This window comes from Chironomus tepperi, unplaced genomic scaffold (genome assembly GCF_022539635.2).
Source record: "Chironomus tepperi strain 1889 unplaced genomic scaffold, CSIRO-AGI_Ctep_v1 contig_364, whole genome shotgun sequence".
In the NCBI taxonomy this organism is placed as follows: Eukaryota; Metazoa; Arthropoda; class Insecta; order Diptera; family Chironomidae; genus Chironomus; species Chironomus tepperi.
Window position 1 is genome coordinate 207,175 of NW_027226486.1, and position 22,334 is coordinate 229,508.

Below are 22,334 nucleotides of genomic sequence, written 5' to 3' on the forward strand. Positions count from 1 at the left end.
AAGCCTAGTCTATCACTTTAAATCGCGATGTCTAAAGCTGAGGACGTGATAAGACTTTTTAGAGGAATCTTTCATGTCTTAGCGATGTGGCCAATCTGTCCACTTTCAAAATGGCATCGTCGTCTTGCCATTATCGCGTTTTTCATTCTTATGGTTTTTCCGATTATCATGTGCTGTTTATCGCTGCTTCAAGTGAAAACTGTTGAGGATTTTGCTCGAGCACTGATGCACATTATTGGATTTGCCTGGATAGCATTTTTAGTGATTTCATTTTACAAGAAACAGACGGAAGTTGAGAAATTCTTGAAGGAATTGTGTGAATATGTATCGGATGATGATGCTGAGTCGTTTGTTGAAGAAGCTTGCGTCAGAGCATTAAAAATATTAAAGCTTATAATGCTGTGTCTTTTTTTTGCATCAAATTTTGCAACTTGTATCATCCCTTTGGTGTTTGACATGTTACCATTTCCGATGTGGATACCTGACAACTGGCTCAACTCAACTGTGGCATTTAGAGCTTATTGGATCTATGAATGGCTGACTTTTAACTACTATACTCAATATGTAAATGGTTTCTTCTTTATATTTGTCATCTTAGTCATTATCAATGGATATGGACAGTTCTTGAATGTTCGAATGAGCATGCTTGTGTCGACAGAAGATCATGATGGATATCAGGACTTGGTCAAGTGTATTCTAGCTCATCAGAAGTTCAAGAAGTAAGTTTTAACTTTTATAGCCACAATTTTAATAAGTCATCCATTGATACAGGATGATCGACGATGTCATGTCAATTTGGGGTACAACAATCGGAAGTTTCTACAAAATGGTGGTCGTCATGATTGGTGCATGCATTCTTGTCATCACAAAAGGTGAGGATCAACTTACATTTCGTGAAAATCTAATGTTCTACATCTATATGGCTGTTTTGATAATTTATAACTTCATCCTGTCATACTTTGGGGACATGGTCTACTCAACATCATCACAATTCTTATACGATCTGTTCTCGAGTGACTGGGTTGATGCTGACATGAAGTATAAGAAGGCATTGATAATTGTCATGGAAAATGTGAAGCAGCCGGTCAAGTTGAGTGTGCTGTTTTATGATGCTATCAACTTACAGTTGTTTCAGGATGTAAGGAAGTTGAGGTTATGTTTTAAAGATGTTTTTAATGATTTTGGATGTTTGCAGACTGTCAATGAAGGATATTCGATGTACTCAGTGTTTCAGAACTTCAAGAGGAAGGTCAATTCTTAGATTGTTGTAGTTGACATGAAGCTACGTTTGAATTCATGTGAATGCACATTTAGTTGTGGAAATTTGATGTAATATTGGGAATTTCAAATAAAAACTTGGTCTATAAAGCTTATAATCAGTCCTCTACCCACCCTAACACAATAAGTGAATGACCTTATGGCAGATTCGCCTATTCTATAAGCATTAAAGCATTGCGTACTACATCTAATACTAATGAGCCAACAACTCCCATATCACGCATTTAACAGTCACTAATATGACCGTTAATCGTGCACATTTGTTTCCAAAATAATATCTTAAAATAGTCACTGCATGAATTTCGTCAGCAAAAGAAATCACATGACTATGTTCAATCTAAGTACATGCTCTAAATTGAATAATAATTGATTCTTTTCACGTTTATATAGAAAATTAATAGTATATGTCTCGGTATCGTTAGCTCAGCTTAATCTCATGCTAGGTATGACTCCAATATGGCATTAAGCGAACATTTCGGTCATGCATGGTGGCGAAAATACAATTGAATAGATCATATGGCGAACTCTTAAGTAGAAAAAAAATATCAAACAACTTTCGTGCGTTACCGTCAAAAAATAAATTGTATGTACATACAGCACAGAAGTAATTGAATGAACAATGGACAATTAACCGTTCATATCACGTTCAATTGCATTTACTTGAGATTTTTTTTATTGCCATATTATGAAGAGAAATATTGATATAAAGAGTGAAAAAAAGAGAGGCATGAAGGAATTGTGAAAAAATTTTTAACTGATGAGTATTGAGGTAGTGGATGGGTAGCTTAAGACGCATTTGGGTGGTATGTTGTCTAATTTGAGGATTTTGTTCCTTATCCAGAGGATTTAAGAGGTTTTGTTACGAAAAATCCTAGCTAAGTCGAAAAATACTGCTCAAATAGAGTAAAAGGAGGAAGAGGGGACGAGATGGGGGAGGGGGAAGGGTCGGCGAAGTCGAGATGCGGAAGTCAGAGTTGACTGCAACATCCCCAGATGCCAGCATCAAGAGCAATCTATGAAAAGTCATGGGTCATAAGTGATCAATAAAGCCAGTAAAATAAGTAAGAATGAATTTGAGATTCGAACTCGGCTCGGTATGTCTTCAAATTTCCAAATACACAATTCCTTTATTACTACCCTACTGACCTTCTTTTATCCACAAATACAGGTCAGTCAATATCCCATCAAAAACTGCCAAATCACAAAAAAGTCAATCAAAACTTAATACTTCCTGCAATCCAAAAAACAAATGCTACCAAATCAAAAACCAGCAGCCACGAATCTCATTACCGTAAAATCAATTATTCAAACCTATCAATTTCAGCAAATATTCAGCAATAACTTTCAAATTTCCCCCCATGTTGACCACTCAAATCACTTAATAGCAACTGCTGTTAACAAATTCATGTCAAATTATAATCCGCCAAATCCACAAAAAAAAATTTTGAAGTATAACATAGACATAAAGTCATATTAATTTATTCCATCCTATCATTGACCAATATTAAATTAATGATTATTATTCATACCTCATAATCCAAAATTGAATAGCAGATACAAATTCGAATGATTGTAATCGTGTGCAAATAGCAGCGGCATTAATCGATCGTGATTAAAGATATATGAAATATGGGAAACAAGCAGGAAAAGAAAGAAAGAAAGGCCAAATATGAAGAAATATTCGCGCATTGAAAATTGAACAACAATTCATTATTATTCTTTCCATTCGGTAGCCAAACCGTCAATTTAGGAATTGATTTTTTTTTTATATGCTCTCTCTCTGTTTACAGCCATCATCATCATTTGCAATATTGGCAATGGTGTTTGCAAGAGATCGGTCATAAATGGTATTGATCAATTGGCAAGGTGAAATGTGAAAATTTTTTTCTTTTTTTTTCAATTCATTCATCAAGTTTGTGGCAGTTTTCCTGACAACCTATTGGAATGGCATTTTTTTTCGTTAGGTCAGGAATGGAGAAGCTTTGAATTGTTATGATATAATTGATTTTTGTCATGGATTATCAAGTTATTTTGATTGAAAGTATAAAGCATTGTCTAATATACAGTGCAGAGTTGCTGAATACTCAATTTAGCGCTGCTGAATACTCAACTCAGCATTGCTGAATTCACAACACAGCATTGCTGTAAATTCAGCTCAGCATTGCTGAATATTCAATTCAGCATTGCTGAATACCCAACTCAGCATTGATGTAAATTCAACTCAGCAGTGCTGAATATTCAACTCAGCGTTGCTGAATACTCAATTCAGCATAGCTGAATAATCAACTCAGCATTTCTGAATACCCAACTCAGCGTTGCTGAATACCCAACTCAGCGTTGCTGAATACCCAACTCAGCGTTGCTGAATACCCAACTCAGCTTTGCTGAATACCCAACTCAGCGTTGCTGAATACCCAACTCAGCTTCGCTGAATACTCAACTCAACATTGCTGAATACTCAATTCAGCATTGTTGAATACCCAATTAATAGTTGCTGAATACCCAACTAAACGTTTCTGAATATCCGACTCAGTATTGCTGAATACTCAACTCAGCGCTGTTCAATACTCAACTCAGAAATTCTGTTTATCTAATTCAGCACTGCTTCGTATTTAATTCAGCACTGCTGAGTATCTAATTCAGCACTTATTTATGATGAACAATTGTACTTACGTTTATTTGCTTTAAGTAGATTTCAAGCTCCTCATATGGATCGTTGTTGTTTTCCATTTCATAGTCTCATTGTAGACATCAGCAAATAATATTATTGCACTTCTTCTGCGACTTATGCTTAAATGTACACTTTCTACACTGTCTTTGTGCAGTTTTCACTCTCTATATATTTGGATGGTGCCTTTAAACTTTTCCAGCCCCAAATGGGGAACTTTTTAGCGCATTTTTGAAATTTTTTTCAAAAAGGTAGCTTAATAAATCACTTTGTTCGGTCGTTCGGGCGTTCGGCTGACGTTAAAAACTTTTTATCTAGACATCGTAGAGAGCTCGGAATTGTTTTAAAAGATCAGTTCCATAAAGTTATTGCGGCGCCGGCCATTTAAAAGTTTCAAATCAACGCATAAATACTATAATTAACAATTTTTCATTTTCATAACAACAACAACAAAAACAACAACACGTTTTTTCATTGTTTTACAGTGTTTTTCAATGTTTGTCGATGTTTTTACAGTGTTTACTGAACAATGTTTGAATTTTTTTGACCGTTATGAGGTTTGAATTATGAAAATCCGTTAAATGATGAAGTTCATAAATTTCTAGTATGGTGACTTGGAACTTACTGGATCTTGGTTTTTAGGGCTTGAAAGTTACCTGGATCTTACTTGATCTGGGTTTTTAAGTCTGGAAGTGACCTGGATCTTACTGAATCTTGGTTTTAAGGTTTGAAAGTGATCTGGATCCTACTGGATCTCGTTTTTTAGGTCTGGAAGTGACCTATTAATCAATTACTGATCGCTGGTACAAAAATGCGCTTAAGTCCCTCGATCAATAACACGAGGACTTTTGTAATTTTTTTTATTATGGCAATGTTATAACTTTATTATTATTATGCTGTACGTTGCACTTTTTTTTATGTAATTTACTTCTTTTCTTTATTTCACTTTTCGGACCTTTTTTTTTCTTCCTTGTTATGGAATTTCACTTGCACTGACGCCTTTTTTTTTCCAATAATTCACATATTCTCTCTTACTTCACTTGAGTCCATTGACTTGATGCCTTTTTTTATGATCTTTTTTTACTTCTTCTTCTTCTTTCACTTTTTTTACGCACTTTGTGAAATTATTGTTATTATTTACTTTTAATCATCATCATCTTCTTCTTTTTAGTGCCATAGATCTTCAGTAATTGATCTATAGACTTTCTTTATGATGTCTTCCTTTCTGAGAAATGATTTATTTTGTTATTTATGATATTTTTAACATTTCAATTATGGATTTTTAGCACATTTTTGGTCATTTAGAATGAATGATTAGGTAGACATTTGAGGAATTGTTAGTTTTAGTGATTATGAGACATAAAGCCTTTTGTTCTCAATCTCATCGATCATAAAGAATATTCAGATAATTTAATTGTGATCAGGGACTTAGACAAAACAACATAGGTAGGGGGTGGATTGGTAATATTCATATGGATCAACCCGAATAGACAAGCAGCATGCTCATGAATATGATTCAATAATTGAGCATTCTCAGCTATATTGATTGAAAAAACTCAAGTGAACGTTCATTAAGGTGAGTATGCTTATTGTCTGTTAGGGCAAGAAGGGAGGGACTCTAGCAAACGGAAGAGATCAAGACTCTTGATTCAAGAGAGGGGAGAGGTCGGTTCGATTCCTAACACTTCCTCCATAAACACGACTCTAGAGATGTCAATACCCAAATATTTTGGGTATACTATTCGGGTATTTGGACTGAATACGATTCTGTATACGACATTTGATAAGCTACTCTACTCATAAGTCCAAGTGCATTAATTCACACCAAATTGAAGTGTCATCAAATCGTATTTAAATTTTTAACTATTTCAATATTCATTACGTCACTGACACTGCACTATGATTAGATTTAGAACCACTAGTAGCTTCGATTTTTAATTTTTCATTACAAAATAACATCAGCATCATCCTGCTTGTCACTCAAAATTGAATTTATTGACAATTGTACTTATTTTTACAATGTCCTGCCTTATTAGCAAGTGCAATTAATCCCACAACGTCATATGTAATAGCAAATACTAATTTGAATGCAGAAATACATTCAATCCTGTATATCAATTGAAATTTACACCACAAAATCCAATCACTCGAGGTCGCGATGTCTAAAGTTGAGGATGTGATAAGACTGTATAGAGGAATCTTCCATATCTTAGGTGTATGGCCAATCTGTCCACTATCAAAGTGGCATCGTTTTTGTGCAACAACTGCGTTCATCTCTTTGATAATTGTTCCACTAATCATGTGCAGTTTGTCATTGCTGCAAGTGGACAGTGTCGAGGAATTTGCTCGAGCCGTAATCTACATTATCGGATTTGCATGGGGTGGATACTTTGTGACGTCATTTTATATACATAAACCGAAAGTTAAGAAGTTCTTGAAAGTTTTATGTGAAACACTCTACGAATATGATGATGCTCAATCATTTATAGACGAAGCAAGCACAAAAGCATTAAAATTAACGAAATTCTTAATGATTTGTGAAGTTTGCACCCTCAATTTTGCATCACTTGCCATTCCTTTGATTATTGATCGATTACCATTCACGATGTGGACACCTGACTGGGCCAACCCGAGAACTATTTTCATCAGTTACTGGATCTTTGAGTGGTGCTGCTTTAATTATTTTATGTTTATTGCAAACATTTTTTTCTTCTGTTTTGCAATTGTGGTCATTATTAATGGATATGGACAGTTCTTGAATATTCGATTGACCATGCTTGTGTCAACAGAAGATCATGATGGATATCAGGACTTGATTAAGTGCGTTTTGGCTCATCAGAAGTTCAAGAAGTAAGTTTTAAATTTCTATATTTAATATTTTAATAAATTATGCATTTATACAGGATGATCGACGACTTCAAGTCAATTTGGGGTCCAACAATTGGAATATTCTACAAGCTCGTAGTCATTGTTACTGGTGCTTGTATCTTTTTCATCACAAAAAGAGATGATCAACATTCATTCCACGAGAATCTGATATTCTATGCTTACATTGTTGTTATGGTGATTTATATTTTCATTATGTCATATTTTGGGGACATGATCTACTCAACATCATCAAGATTCTCATACGACCTATTCTCAAGTGACTGGATCGATGCTGACATGAAGTACAAGAAGGCAATGATAATTGTTGTGGAAAATATGAAGCAGCCGGTCAAGTTGAGTGTTTTGTTCTATGACTCATTGAATTTGCAGTTGTTTCAGGATGTAAGGAATTTGAGGTTATGTTTAAGGATATTTTTAATGATTTTGGATATTTGCAGACTGTCAGTGAGGGATACTCAATGTTTTCAGTGTTTCAAAATCTTAAAAAGAAGGTCAACTCTTAAATTATCATTGTGGACATGGAAATGGATGTGAAAAATGTTTAAATGTGAAAATTGAATGTAATATGATTCAAAAATGCGCTAAATCCATAATTAAAGCTAAAAATCCATAACTTATGCACTTAAAAATTGATACATTACTTTACCAAGAATAGTCAAACTTGATTCATTCAAATGATCAAGAAACTTCTTCTTTTATATTAATATTCTATCCACACATAATGTTGTACCATGAATACTGATGAATCAGCACATCAATTCTCATTCTTTATTTCTCATTTCCTTTCCATAACTATGTATCGATGTTATTACGTGCAATTTACTGTATCTGTAAATAAAAATAATAAGAATAAGAGATGAAAGTTATTATTATTATCAAGTTATTGACATTGAGATGATGGGAATTATTTGCAAAAGTTGTGGATGAGGAATTGGAGTTAAGTGATCTCTCTCTCGAGGAAATTATAAGAAGGCACTTATGTCTGTTTTATATTAAAAGCAACTGTTTAATGCAGTGGCGCAGTTAGAATGATCAAAGTGGAGATACGATGAGTTTACTGACATGCAGAAGCTGCTGCATTGGGTTCGGTTCCTTAAAAATTGTCATACCTACAAGGTAGGTTATTCATCGGAACCTTACAATTTCTAGGGTTCTTTAGAAAAAAGTAGAGTTTCTCACAGCATGACCCGACTGGGACTCGAACCCACGATCTACGACTTACGTCCACATGCTCCTACCACTGAGCTACCGGGGGTCGATTAGAAAATATGACACAAAACACACTTAAACCTTCTTTCTCTATCCAGTGCTCAATTACACAGTTTAGACAGCACTGCTTTAATTCATCGCATACAAAACAATTGTTCCATTCTTAACTCTACTTCTCAGATCAACAATACTAGACAATATAGTCAGAAGCTGGGTAATCTATCGCTTGTCTACGCATCTTCATTCTACTCATAAAATGGAAGTGAATGACTACTTCGTGAATAAAAAATGAAATTCTAATGAGGATGTGAATACTTTAGGATTCTGCAGGCTATCTCATCCCGTGCATTCTTGAGTATATTTTTGTTTAATTTTTCTTGTTTGTTTCATTTTTAAAAAAATTCATTATTCTCGTTCTTAGCTACGGGAGGTTAATTCCTAAATGCATTTTTATGGGCAAAAGGATGGAATCTTAAGAATTCACAGTCAATTGGTTTATGGAGAAGTAAAACTTTATGGTTCTTGGAAGATGCTAATGCAAAATATTTTATTGATTTGCTCTCCTGGGGCTTTAAATTGTTGATTTTAAAGTAGAATTGAAGTTTTTATTGGATAGATGATCGTAAATATTAGCTACTAGATGAATGTAGAGGGGTAAATGATGCGGGTAACTGGTGTGATTGATTTTTATTATATTGGAAATTTGAGGATTTTGTTGTGATTTATGTGTTTATAATTTTACAGTTGGGATTTTGCTACTTTTTTTGGGCAATTGGAAGTGAAATTTCCACAGCAATTTGCTGATATGCTTGAATAAATTCAAAAATACTTTTCGAAGTGAGGAAAAAATTCAAAATGGCGGATTTGAATTTTGAGGAAATTTCAAAATAAAGGACCAGATAGCTCAGTGGTAGAAGCATGTGAATTGAAATCGTAGAACGTGAGTTCAATTCCCACTCGGAACCCGAGAATCAGAATTCATTCTTTTTTAATCAGATCAGCATCCAAGCTCTCAATTCACTCAATTTACCAAACTCACTCAAAGTTTAATAACCGTATTAATCTCCAAACCAGCTGAATACACAAACAAAGACACAAGCATCATCAACAGAAACCAAAATATACTCAAAAATGGAACGGAACAAACAATTTCTCTCCCAATATTCATAAATTTATTTTAATGTCCATCCAACAAATGTTTAATTCCTTTATGTCCAACAAAAGGAACAATAACATATCATATGAATAGTACAAAAGAAGAAGAAAATCTACTTCCACACCCTCTCTTCAAGCACAGCTCATAATGACTCAAGATATATTTAAAGTAGTAAGACTCTTTTTGCGTCTCAACATACAATTAACAAAAACATAAAAGAGATAGAAGAGATGTGTCATGTAGTTGGATATTCATCTACACTCATTCACATGTTATACACAAAAGTACATGATCATCTCCATCGTCTTCTTTTATTTTTATTTCTACGAAAGTATTATGCCTTAAAAAAAATATGTAAAGGAATTAGCAATTGACTTATATTGACCTCGACCATCGGAGGTAGATGCGATATATTGCGATTGCTGTAAAATTTTTTTGCGATGAGGTCGCCAAGTGCGACTCTAACAAAACGATTTTTAGTCACGCTATTTTATTTCTTCGCACTGCTGGAAATATCTTGCATGCTTAACAAAAAATCCTTGTTACTACTTGTTGGATGTAAAAAAGCAATTTAGAGGCTTTGTGATTTTTGTTATTGATTGTGATTTTCTAAGAAAGTTTCGGGAATTAGATGTAGATTTTTTGGGGATTTTGGAGATCTCATCGTATTCTTAGGAAAGCTAATGACGTTGCTGTGAAGCTGGATGGATTAGGATGGGAAGCATTCCAGAATAGCACACCGTTTCGTCGTCAAATTACGGCAATCCCCAAAGTCACCCTAACGGCACTCTGAGGTCTGATCATTTCCGCATTTTGTAGTTCGGAATATTGAGAGACATTAGATGTCAAACAGCTTATAGCTATGATTTTTTAAAATTATATTTAGCACCAAAGGCTTTGCCATTAAGAATTCATTAGATACATTCAGCTTTGATGAATATTTTAAATATCAGTGACAATATTATGTATGTTCTATCTCAATATCCGCCCTAATCAGCAAGTGCAATTAATCCCACAGTCTAACACGTAACGACAAACCCTAACATTCAATCGGAATTCTATCCAAAAGCCTATTGCTGCATACTATATAAGCCACACTAGACAATCCCATCAGTCTAACTTGCGATGTCTAAAGTTGAGGACGTGATAAGACTGTATAGAGGATTCTTTCATATTTTAGGAGTATGGTCGATCTGTTCACTGTCAAAGTGCCATCGTCGTTGTTCAATTGCAGCGTATTTAATTTTCTTGATTCTTCCACTAATCATGTGCAGTATGTCATTGCTGCAAATGGACAGTGTTGAGGATTTTGCTCGAGCATTATTACACATTATTGGATTTGCATGGGGTGGATTCTTTGTGATATTATTTTACATAAATCAACCGAAAATTGAGAAGTTCTTGACGGAATTGTGTGAGTCTGTCTATGAAGATGATGATGCTGAGTCATTTGTGGATGAAGCAAGCACAAGAGCATTGAAAATATCAAAACTTGTGCTGTTTTGTGCAGTTTTTACTCTCAATTTTGCAACAATTGCCATTCCTTTGATTATGGACCGATTACCATTCTCGATGTGGACACCTGACTGGGCCAACCCGAAAACAATTTTCATCTGCTACTGGATCTTGGAATGGTGCTGCTTTAATTATTTTTGGTTTATTGTGAACTTTTTCTTCTTTAGTTTTGCAATTGTTGTCATTATTAATGGATATGGACAGTTCTTGAATATTCGATTGACCATGCTTGTGTCAACAGAAGATCATGAAGGATATCAGGACTTAGTTAAGTGCGTTTTGGCTCATCAGAAGTTTAAGCAGTAGGTTTTAGATTTCTATGCTTACAATTTTCATAAGTAATGCATTTATACAGGATGATCAACGACTTTAAGACAATTTGGGGCGCCACAATTGGACTTTTCTACAAAATCGTAGTCCTCGTTATTGGTGGCTGCATATTTGTCATCACAAAAGGGGATCAAGAAAATCTAATGTTCAACGCTTACATTGTTGTATGCGTAATGTACATCTTCATCCTGTCATACTTGGGAGATATGATCTACTCAACATCATCGCAATTCTCATACGATCTATTCTCGAGTGACTGGATCGATGCTGACATGAAGTACAAGAAGACGATGATAATTGTCATGGAAAATATGAAACAACCTGTCAAGTTGAGTGTGTTGTTTTATGACTCATTGAACTTGCAGTTGTTTCAGGATGTAAGGAATTTAAGACTTTTTTCGCTTTTTTGGTCACTTTCAGTACTGATTAAGGAAGCTTTATCCTTTGAAAGTAAGAATAAATAAAATAATAAATATGAATATTCATAGACTGTCAACGAAGGCTACTCAATATACTCAGTATTTCAGAACCTCAAGACGAAAGTCAGTTCTTGAATTCTTGTTGTGGACATGGAAGTTAGGCTTGGAAATTGGTGTTAAAAATGCTTAAATTGTGAAAATTCGATGTAAAATTTGGAACAGAACTCAATAAATTGTCAGATGTGCTGTACAGATGTTCAGCTGTACAATCAATTCCAATCGAAAATTCCTTTGCAAACCACATTTTCCTTTTCACTTTCTGATACCCGATGCAATGTCTACAATCGCAGAAATTCATGTCTCTGACTTCTTTTCATTGTCTGATTCCTTTTCGGAATGTGTGAAAATGATTCTCAAAAAAAGAACAGCACAAACATCACGTCTCGTACCACTTTCGACCCTTTTTTTATTCTCTTTCCTTCCATCTCCTTTTACGTCAAATTGAATAACAGTCAATGATAAAATGCGGAGCATCCATATGGCCAAATGTTGTTGATCTTTTTCGTCATTCTCCGTGATCATTGAACGATATGAAAAGGTATTCCATTTATGCCAAGAATGAGCAGCATACAAAAAAATCTCGAAATATTTTACTCAATGACGTAAAAATAAAAAGATGTAAAAGAGAAGCAGAGCAAGAAGCAGTAAAAAAAATATGATGAATTTGAAAGAAAAGTAAGGCACTAAAATGAAATGGAAAAGGAATGAGGCAAAATAAGTAAAGATGAGAGAAATAAGATACTTTTTTTTATTCTGTGGTATGCGCAAACAGAATATTTCCATACACATATGGTTTTCTTTTCATTTATTTGGGAATCATTGGTTAATGATGTCTAGTAATTAAAGGCAAATTAAAGGGGAAGAGGAAGTCTTGGAGATCATGAGGGGCTTAGGGATCTAATCTGCTAGTGGATCCTTTATGAAGAATAGTTAGCATAGTTCTAAAGGCAACAAACCTCATTACGGAAACATTGATCGTCCTCAGAACTTGTCAGGGAATTCAGAACACCGAATGTGACTCGGAAAGCACATGACGTAGAAATGGCGTAAATACCAGCCCAATTCCAACTTGACGATAGCCTGAGAGTAGACTTCATAGAATTTGGCATGGGACAGACACTGCTCCGGGGAGAGATTTTCTGACCGTTTCCTATGCCATGTACCTTCCGGGTTGGGATTATTTTAATGACAAACTAACAAGAGTATCGAGTAGGATTCGAACTTACATCTAACAATTCCAATCCCATGATCCTACTCCTAAGCTATCGTGGACTACTTGACTATATGGCTAAATGCCGTCTTTCAGTCACACAATTCTCTCTTCCCCTGATGTCATCCCTAGAAGCACATTGTAGTCACTAAGACGCAACCTAGATCAATAAGTTTTAGACAAGACATTATAATGCCCTGATGGCAGATACCAATTCATTTTTAGCAAATACTATTTTAAGCACATTAAACACTAAGCTTTAAGTACATCCAATGCATCTATTTCAAATAGACGTCAATTTCAAACAATCCCCCACACACATATCGCATACATAATAGGAAATATAAAGCAAACATGCTGATGCTGCCTGCAAGAACTTTCTCAATTTATTCTATATGCTGTATGTTGATATTTTAGGTCGATTATTTGTATAAATGCACATTGTATGCACATGGATATATATATATAAAAAATTCATAGAAGTGAATTGCTGCTGAGTGGTTGAAAGATTAAAATGATTTTGAGGAACAGAGAAAAAAGCAGTTTTTTTTTGAAGAGCTATTGATTGAGTTAAGAGCGGGATTTCAATGACTGTAATCGATATTATTGAATTAGAAAATTTTCGCAATGCATTGTAGGTATTGACTTACATGTTCAATGAATTATTTATGAGCATTTGAGGGTTTTGTGATTAGATTGTGAGAAGGATGAGGGCTTCTTTAAGATTATTCATTAGTTACTGAGAATGTGAATTGAATGTGAAAGGCATGGATAATTTTGATTAATTTTAAGACATCTGCCGGTTGCAGGTGGAAGGAGCTAGAATGTTCATAGAAATGAAATTCAAAGGAACATTTAGGATATTATTATAAACTTTTATGACTGTATATTAACTGTTGTCACGAATAGCACCGACTTGTGTTCAAAATCCGGCATCAGGCCGGCGTGACTCTCTTAATTCTTAAATCCGACATCATGTCAGAAATTAACCGACTTATGCTTTTTGGAGTTCAGGCATTGTGCCGGATTTAACTTAAATTCGGAGCGTCAAGTCGTCCTTGATCATGATTTAACTCGAATCCAGAGAGTCGCGGCTAAGACATCTGCGGTGCCGATATTATAGTTGGATCTGAGATATCGAGTCATATATAGACGAATCTGTCAGTGTGAGAGAAAGGCCTCTATGGCAGAGTGTTTAGAAAACTGACCAAGCATCTGTATTACTCCAATTATGAGTCCATGGGTTCGATTCCCATCATTAGTCGATATCCTAATGCATTACACAGATTATTCCTAATATGACAAGGATTTGTCCGATGATCACGACATAACAACATTGTAGGAACTTAAACTAGCTAAAGCTTATTAGTAGTCATTCACACCCTATCAATTATTTATAAGCACAATCTTCAACTTTTACATTCAAAAACTTGTCAAAAAACTAGCAACATCACTAACAAAAAGCTACAATTGGATAACAACAAATTCCCCGACTCAATCTTTATGACCTCTGTGTCAAAAAACTTACTTCAACAGACTTAACTACAAAGTATTTATCAGTCATGATTAACACAATATCTTGTTATAGCGACCTTTTGTTCACCAGGAAATGAAATAAAAGTAAAAAGTTTTTTGACCATAAATTCATTGAACTAATTCGCAGTTAAAAATCGTACGATTTTATGCAAAAAAAAAAAATTATTAAACTAAATCACGATTTGTTTTCCTTTTTATCGCTTTAAAAAAAAAGGTTATTGTGTAATTATTGCGCAAGAATGTGAACGGCACTGATGATCACGTTCCGGTTGTGGTTAAACGTCATGGATAGACATGGACAATCACCCGAGAGACTGCATTAATACATTGTCAATTTGAATTGCACATAGACTGTCCTACAAACATTGATTAATTCATTTTCTAAACTGGATGATGATCATCAACTAAATTGAGAATGCGTTAAATATGCAGAATGTATAGTAGCATCTGAATGATCATGAGATGTTGTGAAATGTGCAATAGCATATGGTATGGCTTTCGAAATTGATGGAATATGAAAAATAGCTCAAATACCGCACTTCTTTCCAATTGTGTGTGTCTTCTTCCAACAAAACAGCCAATATTTCCATATTCATCGAGTAAACATGCATCTACTCTCGCATCTTATTTCATCTTTTTATTTTACTGCGTGTTTTAATTATTAATGGATGTAGTCTGTTTGTCCATCTGCATGTCTGTCTAGAAATGTGCACAAATGACAGCTGATCGTCACTTCCGCTGTTTATTGTTAGCAAGGAAATGTTCTAGAAATGATTCTATTTTTTAAAAATTTGAATAATTTTTGACCGTTATTTTTCAAATATTTTTTGACCGTTATTTTTCAAATATTTTTTGACCGTTATTTTTCAAATTCTATTTCTGCTCAAAATGCGCTTCTGTCACCCACATCTGACCACATCTCCACCATTCTAGATATTTGCTGACGTTTCGTAACTGATCTGTTTCCATTTATTTTTCTCTTCTTCTTTTCTTTTTCGATTCCATTCATTCTTAAAGATGAGTAATGTGCTATTTGCATAAATAGATATATCCAATTTTATTTTTTGTGTTGTACTATTCTTATTTAGGGCTGAAAGTGCTCGACAATAAATGATTGAGAATGAATATGAGGAAAGAATTATTGTTGTAAGAAGAATTGTATTGTGTGAATCTATTATATGGTAATAAGCGCAGATTTCACGGAAGTGATCAATAAAATATGTGAATGCAATTTATGTCTGTGAATGCAATAAAATATGGGTGAAGCTTTGTAAATAAATATTGTTTGGAAGATATATACAGAAGTTGTAGAATTGTGTTTCAGATTGTAATCAAAGTTGCATCTAAAATTGACAGAACTGGTCGAAAATCGTCAAAACTAGCCGAAAGTCGTAATAACTGGCCGAAAATCATCAAATCTAGCCATACATAGTCAGAAATGACCGAATCATCATAAAGATATACGAAAATCGACAAAATTGACCGAAAGTATACATAACTGGCCGAAATCTAACACAACTGGCCGAAAATCAGCATTGCTGACAGAAAGTCAACAAAACTGACCGAAATTGATGAAACTTGCCATGAATTCATAAAACTGACCGAAATTCAACATAAGCGGACAAAACTTGCCGAACATTGACAAATCTGATCGAAATTGAGCAAAACTGGCCGAAAATTGACAAAATCAACAGAAACAAAAAATTGATCGAAAATCAACAGAACTGAGGAATTAATAAGAGCACTGAGTACAATCTAATGTGCTTAACCCAAAACTATTCCAAACACAACACCAGCAACACCCATTCCAAAGCAAACCCGCTAAAATCTACAAAATGAAGAGTAAAAAAAATTACGATGATGGATTTATTACAATAAATTCTAAAGACGAACATTCGAGACCCAAAGATGATAAATAGTTCGACTTGATGCTTCATAATTCTTCATTTTGTTGATCATTTCTTACAAAGAGAACGTCTTACATGCACATTAAATAAAAAAAAGATTGTTAGACGAGAAATGATTTACATTCCCTCCCCTAACTTTTTTTTCTTCAAATTCTTCATTCCATTTCGTCATCATCGTACTTATTAATTTATTATGACGCGAACTAAGGCAATGTGACTCGTCAAAAAAATATTGAAAGAAAATAGAGGATCGTTCATTTGTTATGTAACGCGATACAAGGATAGCCTCTTCTATCCGAGTAGAGTATGGAAGGGTATCTGGGTAGTGAAGGAAATCCCTACTAAGGAAGGATATCTCGAGTAGGCTAAGGTTTCCCTGATAGGCTAGGGTATCCCGGGTATGCTAGGGTATCCCGGATATGCAAAGGTATCCTGAGTAGGCTAGGGTATCTCGAGTAGGTGAGGGTATTCCGAGTACGTGAGAGAATCCCGAGTAGGTGAAGATATCGCGAGTAAGGTAGGGTTTCCCGAGTAGTTAAGGGTATCTCAAGTAGGTTAGGGTATCCCAGGTAGGCTAGCGTATCCCGGGTAGGTTAGAGTATCCCAGATTGGGGAGGGTATCCCGGATTGACTAGGGAAACTCGGAAAAGCTAGGGTTTTCCGGGTATTGCAGGGTATCTCGGATAGAACAGGGTATCCCGGGTATATTAGGTTAGGTTATCCCTGACAGATCAAGAATATAACCCCAAAGCCGTTATGTAACAAGTGAATTGCCCCCAAGAACATGAAAAAAATAAGAGATTTAAGTCACAATGCATTCAACATTAAGTCAGTTTTGTTATTTTAAATTTTTCGAGTTCTTAGAATTAAAACATTTTTTTTCAACACACAGCACATCAAAGAAATTTCGTCGACCAACAGAACGAACAAAAAAAAAAAGAGAAAGAAGAAGAGAAATATGCCACCCAAAATAACAATGCCAAGCATTACCAGTATAGTCATTATTATTTGTTTATCATGCAGCACGTTTTGTTGTTGTTGAGTTTTATTGAACAAAAAAATGCATAAATAGAAGCAGAAAATTGACAGAGAGAGACAACAGACATGTTGTGTGAGAAATCCGCTGGCTGCACCCACAAAAATATTCATAAAATAAAAAATCAAATTCTAAATATGAAAATGAGGTGCATGCTTTTGACTTTAATGAGCAATGCTCTTTTTGATCATATTTGGAACTAGTCGAGCTCAATCTCTTTCTATGTCTCTTGCACACTTTTTTTTATATCCATTGTTGATTCCATTGTAATATTGACGTTATTTCTTAATGAAAATGGAAATGTTGATTAAATGAAATCGAGTTAAGTAGTTTTTTCACACTCCTCAATATTTATTATTATTTCAACATTTTCGACATTAATTCCCCTGTCTCATAATCTGCTTCTCATGGAACTTTATATTATAGTGAAATAAAATTTATTAATAAAAATAATAAATTGAAAATTAAAAAAAGGGGGACAAGTTTGAGGGCAATTATGTAAGTGTGGTGGAAACTGAGTGTATTTTTAGTTTGACTGCCCTTTCATCGTTCAGACTGTCATTACGTCCTACTGTTTGTCCGATTATCTCAATCTATGACAGTCAATCAAATAGGTAGAGAAGGGATACACAGATGATAGGACTATCAGACTAGCAGACAGGTGGACAGTCGGACTAGCGGGCAGTCGGACAAACGGACAGTCGGGTGTCCGACTTCTTATCAGTCTCCTAGTTAGACTCTTTACCCGTCTGCCTGTCCAACGCGATACTCATTTGCCTGTCCGTCTTTTCTGCTATGTGTCTGTCTGTCTGAATATCTGTCCGTCCATGTGTATTTCTATCCGACTGTCCGATGACATTTTACCTGTCTATCCGATTATACATCTGTGTGTCTGATTGTCCAACTGTTTATCTGATTGTGTATCCGACTGATCTTTTAATCTATTTTTACACCTGTCTATCTATTTGTCCGACTATCCACCTGTTTGTGTGTCTCATAGTCCGATTGTCTATCGGTTTGTCTGTCTCTTAGTCCGACTATCTGTCTCTTAGTCCAACTGTCCGTCTCTTAGTCCAACTGTCCGTCTCTTAGTCCGATTGTCCGTTTCTTAGTCCGATTTTACGTCTTTTAGTACGACTGTCCGTCTCTTAGTCTGACTGTCCGTCTCTTGATCCGACTATCCGTCTCTTAGTCCGAATGTTTATCTCTAAGTCCGAATCTCTCCATCCAACTGTCTCATTTCCAGTTTGTCTGACTATCCCTCAATTCTTAATCCATCTAATATTAGAACAATAAGAAGTCAACAATCGCATGCCAAACATTCACCAACCATCACCGACCACCCAGTCAAATCACAGCCAACACCACATTTCCTCAAACACAACAGCAACAAAAAAAAAAAATCTGTCTATCACAAAACGACAGTTGGCTACAATCAGTCGAGCAAAAAAAAAAGTCGACTTTTAATTTTAAAAAATTAACTTTTATTAACTTCAATTCATTAAAATTCCGCAATGGCAAAAAAAACTAAATGATTTTAAATGAAATTGTATCACTCTCATGGACGGCGCATATACAATATTTATATATACATGTTCAGTATCTAACTCAAACTGCGATTTGTGAGGCGCACATACTAAGTGAATATTGAGTAAGTTTAGTAGTTGAATGTAGGTTGATTAAGAAAAATGTTCACTGATCTTTAATCATTTTTTTTTTGTGCTGTTATTTTGATGATTAATTAAATGTAGATCACTGCGATGATTTCCGCGATTTTAATTTGCTTTCATCGAGTTTCTTATTTTTTTTTCCTTCCTCAGTCATTCCTCTTTTCATTCATGTACCGAAAATACAAAAATTCATTTTTTTTGTGTACGAACAAGAATTTTAAAGATCATGTGGAGAGACGTAATAAGTAGCACTGCTGGCATTTTAATGCAATGCATTCGCAAAAAATATCAAAAAAATTGATGCCGGTCATAAAAGGAATGGGAAGTATAAATATGAATTGAGGATTGATATTTTAGCAATTTTTCGCATTATGAGTTCGTACAGGGCGATAAATGTTCAGACATTGGGAATGTTTGGCGGAAGAGATCAAAAATATTGGCATGATGTGTGTGGTTTTTGGAGGTTCTTTGGGTCATTAGAAGGAAGTGATTTAGACAATTTTACAGGAATTATATTAAGTTGTACAAGAATCGTTGTCAGCACACGACTTTTGACATATTATTGATTAAAGACTCTATTAAGTGGTCTACCAAGTTTTGCCAGAATTGTTGGCAGCATACGATTTTTGACACATCATTCATTATAGACCTTATTAAGTGTTATACCAAATTGTACAATAATCGTTGTCAGCACACGACTTTTGACACATCATTCATTAGAGACCCTATCAAGTGTTACACAATAATTTGCAATAATCGTGGCCAGCGCACGACTCCTGTCACATAATTCATTTCACACTCTTTTAATCCTCACACCTAATTTCGCCAAAAGTCGTTGTCATCACAAGACTAATGCCAATTTATCTAAAATTATCTCCAAATCATCGCTAATTCCTGTCAAAACATCAAACCAAATTATCTATCAAACACATCAAACTAACTGTTTCACTCCATGCACGAACCTTGTAGCGCAAAAAAAATTCAAATTGTAAACAAGTCAGTTACGTCAAGTTGTAGGTGTAAGAGAAAGAAATTATTTCACTACTTAATAACTCCTTTCATTCCATGACTCAATAGTCAATAACAAGATTTCTTTACAAAAAATTTCACAACATCATTTCGAGGTCGTAACTTGATAAGAAGTGACATCAGATGTATGAAAGACATAAAAAAAAATTTCGGTTATGATTCATAAATTATAATATTTTTTTTTACAATCCATAAAAATGTCTAAAATGTGGAAGGACTGAAAATGTGTTTCAGACTGAGAAAATTGAGATCTTGGGGCAGTGCTTAAACTATTTATACATAATTGCTTGTCGATTTTTGTTGCTTTTTTGGTAATAAAGTAGTTGTTATTATGTTTTTGGACGTTGAAATGAGGGATTCAGGGTTGGGGAGATATGTTGGATGGAAAGTTACTACAATAGTGATGGGCGGCTTGAGTGCCAAGTGCACCTCCGGTCGAGGCTTACAGTCAAAATGTGCCATAAAAAATGAAAGAGGTTGCCAACCAATGAATTACAAGCTGGACTAGTTTGGAATTCAAATCTAAGGATTAATATCAGTTTGGGGATTCTTAGGACAGGATTGAAGTTAAGATACCTCGGGGCAGTCAGGAGATACCCCGGGGCAGTCTCAATCTCGAATTTAGTACAAATCGAGACCCTTCTGAGAACATAAAAGCTTTTTGTGATCTTTATAATCTAGAAATGCTCCAAATTTCAATCTCAAGACAGATGGGAGTGTTCGGAAGGGTTATAACCCCCTTGGATCACTTCTAGTTACCCCATGCCCTCAAATATTGTCATACTAATCTATTTAAAGCATCAACTGTCTCAAAATTGGTAAATACACTCAAATATAATTCACCAGAAATTCTAGGATTCGAATGTAAGTCTGATTTGATGAATTTCGTATTTTAATGTCCATAACCACATTCAGTCCTCTACCAATCCACTTTAAATCTCTACAATAACTTCGATTAAACCCTTTATTATCTTAACTAACTAAAAGTAAGCTCCCAACTCTGAGCCATCCACAACAGATGTTTTCAATACATAAAAAGCTACAAAAAATAATAACTTCATTTCCCTCCTTTATTCCGTTCAATTGGAAGTCGAAAAAATTAAAAAAGTTATTAAAAAATTTATTAAAAATCATCGATAAGGAGTTAAAAATCGACAACAAGAATTGCTACATTATTGTGCATATACACAAGTAATTGGGTCATTTAATTTTTATTTTTTTGCGGTATATCTCCTCTCTGTGTGCCTTCCAATTGCGGAGTGAAACATCTGGTTAGTTGGTGATGATATTAATTGGCATTTGTGGCAGGAAATAATGTAAATGAAATAAAATAACAAAATTAATTGTGTGACTGGTAAAGAAGCTCACATAAGAGCTGGAAAATTATCGCCGACAATTACATGAATTGAGCCTTAATTAAAGTAATTTGTACAACAATTTTTGTGCATTAAGTGAAAATTTTTAACATGAAAAAAGAGGACAAGGTTTGAGCAATTTTTGTGCTGAATCGAATCCGAAATGCAGCAACAAAAAAAGTCGTGGTTCCTTCAAGTTCCTTTCACTATTCTAAATTGAAATTAAATGCAGCTAATTATTTTGTCTTGGAATGAAAAGTGATTATTGGCAAATTAATGTTGGCATTGAGGGCTGATTGAGGTTGTTTTGACACTTTCTTAAACGGTATGTTATTAATGCTTTTAGAAACGGTCATTAAAGTATCGAATATCAGATTTTTAAATTTAACGGATTTTTGAAATTTGAATTTTAACGGTTATTTAAAATTTGATTTTTAACGGCTTATTGAAATTTGAATTTCAACGAATTCTTAAAATTTGAATTTTAACGGTTTCTTAAAATTTGAATTTTAACGGTTTCTTAAAATTTGAATTTTAACGGCTTTTAAAAATTTGAATTTTTCGCATCCTTTTCTGCCTCAATTCATAATTTTCACCTAAATTTCTCCTATTCAAAATCAGCCAAATGTCTGCAAACTTCATTATCATTAATTACTCTAAATAGTTCCCTCATTTTTCATTAAATTCCAAAAAAGACGCAAAAAAGTGACCGAAAAAAATCACGACACATAAATTAACAACTTTTAATAAATTGCTATCTCGCACTGTAAACACAACAAAAGCGATTAATTTAATTTAATTTAGGTTTTAAGTTTCTGTCACAATAAAACTTTTTATTTTATTTAATTTCTTCTTTCTACTTTCATCGGGAAAGGCTTAAAAATTTTTTATCTTCTTGACTAGGTTGATATTTTTTGATGTCATTAAGATGAATTGATGGTGATTTAAGGAGAGATTTATGGATGTTGACGATGGTTTGAGGTTGAATTTCAGTCACTTTTTGGAGAATTTTTTGTGGTTTTTTTGTAAAAGTGATGCGAATTTTTGCTTCAATGACGCGAATTTCT

General features: G+C 34.4%; 2 protein-coding genes across 12 annotated transcripts in view; one reads left to right on the forward strand and one right to left on the reverse strand.

Annotated features, from left to right (window-relative positions):
* cv-c (crossveinless c) overlaps positions 1–22,334 on the reverse strand; it is a 135,883-nt gene that overhangs the window by 93,785 nt on the left and 19,764 nt on the right. The window contains exons 2-4 of one of the 11 annotated variants that reach the window (XM_070646604.1): positions 7,482–7,663; positions 4,828–5,171; positions 3,952–4,162 (exon numbers count right to left, since the gene is read on the reverse strand). In XM_070646604.1, the coding sequence (XP_070502705.1) occupies positions 3,952–4,008 (57 nt within the window). In that variant the 5' untranslated portion in view covers positions 4,009–4,162; positions 4,828–5,171; positions 7,482–7,663. Of the gene's footprint in view, positions 1–3,951; positions 4,163–4,827; positions 5,172–7,476; positions 7,664–22,334 lie in introns of all 11 variants that reach the window. The other 10 variants (XM_070646609.1, XM_070646610.1, XM_070646607.1 and 7 more) reach the window with 10 other exon arrangements.
* LOC139095431 (odorant receptor 59b-like) lies at positions 6,720–7,338 on the forward strand. Its single transcript, XM_070646780.1, has 3 exons — positions 6,720–6,796; positions 6,850–7,216; positions 7,273–7,338. Exons 1-3 carry the CDS (start codon positions 6,720–6,722, stop codon positions 7,336–7,338), a joined length of 510 nt encoding a protein of 169 aa, XP_070502881.1.

What these genes read in the sequence shown, in the direction of transcription:
- LOC139095431 (XM_070646780.1), top strand. Translation starts at nt 6,720, where the DNA reads ATGCTTGTGTCAACAGAAGATCATGATGGATATCAGGACTTGATTAAG. An exon ending in GCTCATCAGAAGTTCAAGAA is followed by an intron (nt 6,797 to 6,849) that starts GTAAGTTTTAAA and finishes GCATTTATACAG; the next exon opens with GATGATCGACGACTTCAAGT. An exon ending in ATTTGCAGTTGTTTCAGGAT is followed by an intron (nt 7,217 to 7,272) that starts GTAAGGAATTTG and finishes GGATATTTGCAG; the next exon opens with ACTGTCAGTGAGGGATACTC.